The sequence below is a fragment of the Pygoscelis adeliae genome, unplaced genomic scaffold (assembly GCF_000699105.1).
Source record: "Pygoscelis adeliae isolate BGI_AS28 unplaced genomic scaffold, ASM69910v1 Scaffold227, whole genome shotgun sequence".
Taxonomy (NCBI): domain Eukaryota; kingdom Metazoa; phylum Chordata; class Aves; order Sphenisciformes; family Spheniscidae; genus Pygoscelis; species Pygoscelis adeliae.
In genome coordinates, this window is record NW_008825100.1 from 2,049,745 (window position 1) to 2,059,113 (window position 9,369).

The 9,369-nt window shown below is 41.6% G+C and overlaps 1 protein-coding gene across 1 annotated transcript in view; it reads right to left on the reverse strand.

Moving 5' to 3' along the window:
• The window catches only part of KALRN (kalirin, RhoGEF kinase), a 368,140-nt gene that overhangs the window by 172,510 nt on the left and 186,261 nt on the right, over window positions 1-9,369 (reverse strand). The window contains exons 16-17 of the mRNA XM_009327171.1: window positions 3,967-4,086; window positions 1,022-1,213 (exon numbers count right to left, since the gene is read on the reverse strand). Coding sequence (XP_009325446.1) covers window positions 1,022-1,213; window positions 3,967-4,086 — 312 coding nt within the window. The remainder of the gene's footprint in view (window positions 1-1,021; window positions 1,214-3,966; window positions 4,087-9,369) is intronic.

A 9,369-nucleotide genomic window follows, 5' to 3' on the forward strand; every position in this document is an offset into this window, starting at 1 on the left:
GCAATTTATGGACACCTGGAATGAAGTAAAGTTGTGTCAACATATAATGGTTACTGTTGTAATTATCTGTGCTGCAGATGGATTTAAGAGAAATCCCTTCATATCTTGGCATCTTTTTCAGCATGGTGGTGTTTAACTACTAGTGAAAACACTGGCTAGTACTGCTCACAAAGTAACAAGTAATTAGTTGCAAGCAGTTCTGAAGGAAAAGCAGATTAATATTCCTCAGAATTAACTCTGATATCATGAGAACTTGAAACTAAAATGGCGGGATTTCAGAAATTCTTCCCTTTGGAAAAGGGGACAATTAAAAAAAAAACAAACTTCAAGAATTACATTGCTTCACTGAAAACTTTAAGATTAATATTATTGCAAACTGCTGCCTTTTCTAGTTTGGTTGGTTTGGGTTTTTTTTGTTACAACACTTGTCAGAGAAACAATTTTGACTAGTTCAAACTTTGGTTTCCATGTGTGGCTTAGCATTGCTATGCCAATGGAGCAAATGTCCTTTCAGTTAATTTTGCCAATGCTGTGAGATCCCTTGCTGGCAGAAGACCCTCTGCACTCAGGGTCAGAGTAGAAAACCCGCACCTACCACTCTGCTACACCGTGGACTGTACCCACATTGGTGTTTACCAGCTGGGAGTCACCTGAGGGCTCAACACTGGCCCTATTCAGGTGACACAAAGCTTTATATGCACCTAATGGGTGGATGGAGGCATGCATCCATACATACAAACATATGTAAAAAGACAAAGGGCAGCTTTTAAGGGCAAGCAGGGCTGACTGAAGCCACATTCTTCCTACTTGTGGGATTACTCAAGGAAAAGGGAGAAGAACGAGCACTGCTCCTTAGTGGTATTAGCAGAGCAGGTACTTGGAACAGTTCAACACTCTGGAAGAGTGGACAGACTGCACCGCTGATCTTGGTGAGAGGCAAGACCTTTGCACTATACACTGGGAGCTAAACCCCGGGCTGTAGCAATATGCTATGATACAGATATATTACTGTTCAGCTCACCTGCTCAGAGGTTTTATAGAAGGCTACCGAGGCATTGACAAGTTTGAGCCTGTCTTCCATCTTCAGCATCAGCTGCTGCCAGTGCAGGGCCACCTTTTCAGCACACTCTCTGATAGCATCGGCATCGTAATGCCCAGCCTGTAGCAACACTTCGGCTTTCTGCTGGACCTGCAGGGCACTCTGGTGTGTCTTCTGTAAGGAAGTGGCATGAAAGAGGGACTGTGTATGAGGGGAGGAAAGAGGTTGTATAGATGTGCCAGATGTATGGTAGAAAGGTGAAGCAAGGTGTGAGCATGGAGATGTGAGAGAGTGAAACATTTTCAGAGTTATCTTCAGTTAACAGTTACTTTATGCAAAGCATTTTAGTTTCAATTATTCACACACATTTGCAACATGTTATTAAAGCTTGGGACAAGCAAGCACTGGCTAAGATGGGTTAGCTCCACCGATCAGCTACTGCCCCTTGGGCAACAACCCGGGGTGGGGTTCCCAGTGGATCCTTTTTGACAACCCCAATGCAGGCAGCTGCTGTGCTGAGCTCCCACCCAGCCCGTAGTCAGTGCTGACCACATCCCACACAATCTGCAGATACAAAAGCAAACACCAAAGAGTTGGCAAACTGTAGGCCTAATCACCCAAATTTGACTCTTGCCAGGCAGTTTGCTGGCATCAGTAGCTTTACTCATGTGTGTAATTTCCCTGTCTGCAGGATAAAAAAACGTCAACCCCAGAAGACAGGAAGACGCCTTACCAAATGACATGAACTACATCACAAATATAAGCCCCTACAAGATGCATTTCTGAAAGTCCGTTCACTCATATTGGAGCTACACTACGCTACCTTTAAGGGCAGAGCTGGGGGGAGTCAAGCCATTTTCTCCACTGTTCCCCAATATACTCAGTAGCCACATTACCTGCCCCATTCCCTAGCCTACACCAGCTCCTCTCAGAGTAACCAAGTGGTGGTTACACCTTCCTCTGTGGGTTGCTGAGAGGAAAATAGCACCGGCCCTTCACAGCCTCCTGAGTAACTGTGTTCAGGCACAGTTTAGTCCAATATTTGATTTTAATCTTCTGAACAGAAGCCCTAAAATCTCCCAAAGACTCCTCTGTTCTGCATCCCATTTGTAACTGCTGCTGACAAATTCTCATGTGATACTTTTATGATCTAATCCTTGAACCTGGAAAGAAGCTTGAAATCATCTGGTAATACACTGATGAATAATGCAATGTAGAGAAAGCTATTAGCAAAAAAAAGGATTAATATTTGGCAGAAACATTTAGGAAGACGTTCAAGAACAACTGGTTAAATTTAATATCCAGCTGCTTTACTGATGTTAGAGTTGTAATACTTGTTTTAAATAGACTTTAAAGGATTTCAACTGAAAATCAATTCCACATCTAGAATGCCTTTAGAGAACAGTCTGCCCTGTGTGCTTTGCTGATCTCTTCCCCATATTGAGCTTTGAACACTTTAAATATTTAATCTAGTGGTTTTTTCCCTTTGAAAACTTATTTTCCCCTAACTGCAGTGTAACCCTCTTCTCCCTCTGTGATTTGCATTTACCACCAAATACAAGAACTTCCCCAATGGCAGCAAGCTGCGATAACACAGGCAGTGGGTGTCTTGTTCCCCACTGCTGTCTGGTGACGGCTGCCAAGATGTGGTCAGCACAGCTTGGTACCAGCCATACAGAATTGGTGGTAACCTCTGGTACCTCTCATACAGAATTGATAGAAAACTTCTTCCTTTTCCCTTAGGAGCTGCAACAGCTGCTCCTTCCTTAGTGTGAGTAGAGCTGGATCAAAATAGGTCATTAGCTGAGATTTAAACTCTATACTTACTAGCAACACTATAATGTATATTGACTTATTTAAAGTTTACCAGAAGACATAAAGACACTTCCCCCCCTAAATCAGGCATCTCTTCAAATCTCCACTATGGAAATACTCTTTTCATAGTTTAAAGTTTGGTTTAGCTTTGGTTATTTTCAAATATATATAAACCACAGAAAGGGATTTTCCAACTTGTTATTTGCTCTGTAAAAAGGTAACAATTAACATGATCTAGGAAGCACATACACCTTGTTAAGCAGGAACAGGAGAAAGCAATGGCCCCTCTTTCTTGCAAGCGGAGCGAGCACACCCTGTGAGTGTAGGGTTCGCTCACAATGACAAACATATATAAAGTACTGAGCTGAACTACGAGTCTTGTAGTGCCCTACTCAGGGGGCTCCATAGCCCTCCACTACCTTCTCATCCAAAGGAAAGCAGCTCAGAGGAGGTGCTATTCCTCCTGCCGTGTCCTGGCCCCATGAGCAAGGCAAATGAGTTGGCTCACAATTAGTTTTCAAGGGCCAGGTCAAAGACATGCTACTCCAGGGCAAGCAGGGGCAAAAGCTCAGTTTTGCAAGTAATTCTTAAAAATCACCCCTCTTGCCTCTTCTTCAAAGTAAAATTATCTGAGAATGTGGGTTTGAATGAACTGTCTCTTCTGCTGTCAACAAAAGGAGAGTTGAATGAAACAAACATTTCATGTGAGAGCATTACACAGTAACAAAGATATTCATAAATGAATGCTGTGAAATGATCTGCAAATCGTGGACGTGGGAAGAAACTGACTTCACAAACCTCTCCCATTTTCAGATCACTTTGTGAATTTTAATCTTCTTATTTTTTTACCAAAGAAATTATCAGGAGATGCGCGAGTGTCATTTTCATGAATGGAAAGGCTGATATCTGACAGCCGAAGAATTAGCTGCAGATGATAAATAATTTATTTCACTATTAACCTCTGGCTGCATTACGAGTTTAATGAAAAGTTGATTTTCTAAAGTTCTTATTCCTTCCCTTCCTTCAAGCAAGCAATGATTGACGCGCAAGAGAGAACCTTTTGTATGATGTTCACCTGGGAAGGAGAAACAAAGTTAACTTATTCGTGTTACCTCTATGGCCAGCTGAAACTGCTCGTGCTCTCGCTGGAGCTGCTCAGCTTCAGAGAGGGAGCTTGCATTGACAAGGCTTGCATTCAGCATTGATTCACCATTCCGGATCCAGCCAAGCACCTGTAAAGAAAGGATGTGCTTATGGAAAGGTTGCTTCAGTACAAAGGTTTATGCAGTCACTGATCAGAAAATGCTTCAGCCTGGCTAACAAAAAGGTACTTTGCCCAGGGTGGTCTCAGGCTGAATCAGTGAGCAGAAAGAAATCCTAGGACAAGGACTTAATGACATAAATTTTTAGAGAGCAAAGATCTTATTGAAGAAGTTATTGCTTGAAGACTTAAACTCCCAAAGTATGTACGTGGATATTCAGATAGCAAAGAGCTTTCATTTCCAAAGTTTGATCACAAAAATGAATGTTCCCTTATGCAAATACCCCAGGGCAAAACCACAAAGCCTAATGAGGGAGATTTGAAATTAAACATAAAGATCTCTCTCTTTTTCAAATTTCCAGCTGGAATCATGGACCTCGCAACTCCTTTCTGCTCCACTTGCCTGTGTTTCTTACACACAGAAGTCAGAGCTTAGGGGTGAAGAGGGAGAAGACACAGTTGGTTTCATCTGACACAGAGTTAAGATGCAGTTGGAGTTTCCACCTGCATGCAGAGCTGGGAAGAAAACCCAGGTCTTGCATTTTATATTTAGTCAAGAGGCTTTACCTCAGGGATATGCAGATTATTTGTAGACATGCAACCCATGCTGTAATGACTGCAGAATCAAATCCTAAATATACATAATTAATCTAGCAATCTTGTATTTATTCATTGAAGCAGCAACATTTTGTGCTATTTTAAGACACGTGTTTGGAAAATTAGCACCCAGAACACACGTGCAAGTTCTTTGCTGTGTTGTCTCAAAGCCTATTTTCTACCTGTGTGGGTGTCAAATTATTCCAATAAAGCCAGAAAGTTGCTGAATTCAATTCACAGATGCACAGGAAATCCTGACTGCCCATTCACTGCCCTAAATTTAGCTTGTGATTTACAAAGCTCTAAAATTGACTTTGCTGCAATATTCTACATAGTAATTTCCCTTTTGTGCCATCATTTTCATCAAGTGATCTATTAAATTGTTTGAAAGAAATAGGGATTTTCTGTTGTTTTGTTTTTTATCCCTACATCATGTATCACCCTAGTTATAGCCATTCAGTTCCCTGTAGGGTAGGAAAATGAGTATTCCCTAGGAGAAAGAAAGGGGAGCCATCTATACATGTAGCTGACCCTAATCTGTAGAAAATTACATTCTGCTCAGTACAACAGTGTGGAAGATTTCATTTGTCAGCTTGTTTTCTTTCATCAGCAGGTGTTATTGTTCCTGTGGGAAATGCAACAAAGATTTAAAGGAAAAGAAATCAGGTTATCATATGGCAATCTTTTTGGCTGGCATTTTCTATAACCCATCAGACAAGAAGGCTACATTGTACATGGTACCAAAAGCTGAAGTTAACCAAAGGACCACTGTATCTGGGAAAGTCTTGAAATGAGGACACCATAAAGCAAGACATGCTTTCACATTTTATATACCGTGATATATCCTGGCTTAGGCCATTTAGAGTGTAGAAAATACTGAGTACGTATGCTAAAAATTCAGCAGGGAGTTTTTTGTGTTTTTTTTTTTTTTTTTTTTTTTTAAAAAATACAATCAGGGCATGACAGGGTTCTCTTGGGAACAGCTTTCATTTAAGCTGAAATTTTCAAAACCTGCTACAGAGGTTTTGATGCAGATTTCACACAAATATCTGAGTCTCTAAATAGTAACAAAATCACTGGAAACCTCAGTCTTAAAACAAAGCAACTTGATTAGTGAAAAGCTAATGGGCAACAACATTGAATAAGGAGGAAGAGGAGCCATACAACTGAAAACAGCCATGTGTCCTCTAGTGTTAATGATACATGTGTATTCCTCTGTACAACTGTCTTGTTGACACAAAAATATTCAGGGTGAAGCAGTTCAGGTCAGGCTCTGATGGACTACATCTTGTCAGCAATGCTTACAGCACTCTTCTTGACCAAGGTTGCTGCCACCCCTGGGTTATGCCCCTCCTGCCTTCCCCCAGACTGTGCATTCAAGCACTCACTGTGGGGCTCCTGCACTCCCCCTTCCAGGCCTAGTGAGCATCCAAACACTAGCAAATTTTGCTTGAAAGAACTTAAATAATGACCCCAGTTTCATACCCAAAGCTTCTTAAGTCTAAGTGCAAAACCCAGTCACCTGCAGAGCCTTTCACCGTGTCACTGGTTTGGAAGTAGACTGTGAAATGGTTGGAAGAGAGCATGTACACATTTGTATCTGGTTCACAAGACCTGCTCACAAACTGACTCCTACTTATATGGTGCCTAATACCTTTTCATTAAAATATGCATAGAAGCTGCTAATACAGCACCAATACACTTCTCTGATCATTTCCTGTACTAATATATTCACCATTATCTGGCAATGTGCAGACAGGCCAACAGCAAAAGATGGCTTTAAACAGACATTTCCTACAGATTACAGATCTTATCAACTTTGTAGAAGCAGTGATTAAATAATTCTGGAGTTAAATAAATCTCCAAAGGCTCTCTTAAAAAGCCTCACCATTTTTTTTTTAATGGAGAAGCAGAAACACATTGACAGCGTCTTAGATAAAAGCCACTTGCCACTGGAGAACAATTTCACTGCAAGGCATGGGTTGTCTAACACAGCAATCACCACAGTTCTGAAACAACTCCCACCTTTGACTCTAATTTGCTTAAAACAGGCTACTTCTGCATGTGGCTCCTCTGAAATTAAATAATAGTACCAAGTTCTTCTAAAATTCACACCCTGAAACTTTGCCATCTTCACTGAGCACAGAATCAGACCTTACAGGGAAAATAAAAAGTGAGGCACCTCTTGAGCAGCCTTCCTTAAGAAATGAGAGCCCTGTGTTACATAGTGTTTCTGTCTGCTGGTTTAGTTTAGTCAGAATGCCTTCCTTAATGTTTCTAAAGACGACTTAAGGCCTTGCTAATGATACACATCAAGTTACGTCGGAAAAGATTTTTAAGTTTAAAAGTCAAAATAATGTAAGTGAATCTTTTACGTCTCTGGACCCTTTGCAGCTTCTTTGAGAGGCGCTTACTACCACAGACACAACCACCAGCAAGGATACCTTCTGTTAATTTCAGCCATGCTCAAAACTGTGTCAGGTTTCCAGGAGCTCTGTGACATTAGATTGGGAAAAAACCAAATATATTCAGTGTCTCTCAAATGACTACTTCCCATCACCCTTTGGGCATATTCATCCGGAAGCAAATCTAATGCCAAACAGCAAAAGTGGATGGATAACAGGCACATGAAAAGGAATAAATACACTTCAAAACAACCTGGAAAATAAGCTTAGTGGGACACCGTGAGGATACCTGGGAGTAAATTAGGTCAAGTTCAACACTTATCAAAAAAAGAAATAAAACATACAAAGATAAAATAAAGGGATAGGGAAGCCAAACAGCTGCAAGCACAGCATTAGAGAGTTTGTTTTTTAAACTGATCTCCGCAACTCTATCCTGCTATTACTTTTATGTAAACAATACAATCTCTGTAGTTTCTGTCAGAAATGAGTGGGATCCAAATGAGGGGAAATCAGTCTTGGGCAGGATCTTTCTTAATAACAAAGAGTATCTGAATCACCGATCTATACTATTTCCACTCTAAAGCAGTTCACAGAACATCTCATTTGGAATTGTTCTGCTTTAATGGCCCCAAACTTCGATTCATTGTCCTTGCATTCGAACCCTTGGTGCATATGACATAAAGCAGAAATCCCTGGTAAATGAGACTTAAATAGATAGAGACAGTTAAAAGACTTTGTATTTCCATGAGCCATTATATCAAAATGCAAACACATGTACATGTAGCAGCCTTAACTAATTTTACTATGTCAGCAGAACTTAACCACAGCTACAGCAGCTATCTTGCGGCAACCACATCTCAACTGATTCACAAGAGTGAGAGCAATTTGGTAATGAGATCATCCATCGTCTCAGCTGCACCAAAATGAAAGTGAAGGAAATCTGGACCAGACTGGAGATGAACTACAAGCCAAAATCAATATATTTCCCAATTTCACTAAATAGTTGGGAATATCATTCATCTACAGGAAACCAAATAGATAGGACACAGATATATTTTAACTTGCCTCTTTCTAAGGGAAATTGTAGCTGTGGTAATTTATAGGTTAATAAGCAAAGGAGTCCTTAGTATTCAGCTGAACAAGTAAAGTGATTCTTCACTACTGGTTTGCTGAAAGGTCACACAGTAATGAAGGCTCCGATGGTCCCAAGCTCTGTTAAGAAAATACTAATTCAAGGCAGCTGTTCTCCTCTCACAGTAAGTGTTAGATAGTTCAGTCCTAAAACCATTTCCTTTGGTTAGATTTTGGTTTGTAAAATAGTTAAGGCCCAGCAGATACTTCATAATGAGGCAAGTAACATCAGGTATCTACAGAGTGCTGCATTGCCACTGTATGGCTCCAGGAGCACCCATAGGGCTGACCAACTGGCACTTCATCCTGGTCAAGTGGGCTAGTGCCACTTGGTCAGATAGCAATAACCTGCATTTTTAGCATATCATCTGCTACACATATTACTCCTCTCTGTTTTCTATGATAAGTTAAAACGGCTCTACTTCATCATAAATGATGAAGTAGATGATGAACGGCACCGGGCCTGCTGGCGACAGATGGAGTCCAGCTGTCTCACAGGGGGAAAAGGATTCTCGCTCATGAATTGGCAGGGCTCATCAAGAGGGCTTTAAACTAGGTTTGAAGGGAGAGGGATAAAAACAGGCTCACTAGAGATGAGCCTAGGGGTGACATGCCAATGCTGGGGGCGAAGCCCAGCTCAAGTGCATCTACACCAATGCACGCAGCATGGGCGGCAAACAAGAGGAGCTGGAAGCCATTGTGCAGCGGGAGAGATGTGACTTAGTCGCCATCACAGAAACATGGTGGGGTGACTCTCACGATTGGAGTGCTGCAATGGATGGCTATAGACTCTTCAGAAGGGACAGGCGAGGAAGGAGAGGCGGTGGGGTGGCCCTGTATGTTAGGGAGTGTTTCGATTGTATAGAGCTCAACGATTGTGATGATGATACGGTTGAGTGTTTATGGGTAAGGATGAGGGGGAAGGCCAATGAGGCAGATATCCTGCTGGGAGTCTGTTATAGACCACCCAACCAGGATGAAGAGGCGGATGAAGCATTCTACAAGCAGCTGGCAGAGGTCTCTTGATAGCTGGCCCTTGTTCTCGTGGTGGACTTCAACTTCCTGGACATCTGCTGGAAATACAACACGGCAGAGAGGAAGCAGTCTAGGAGGTTCCTGGA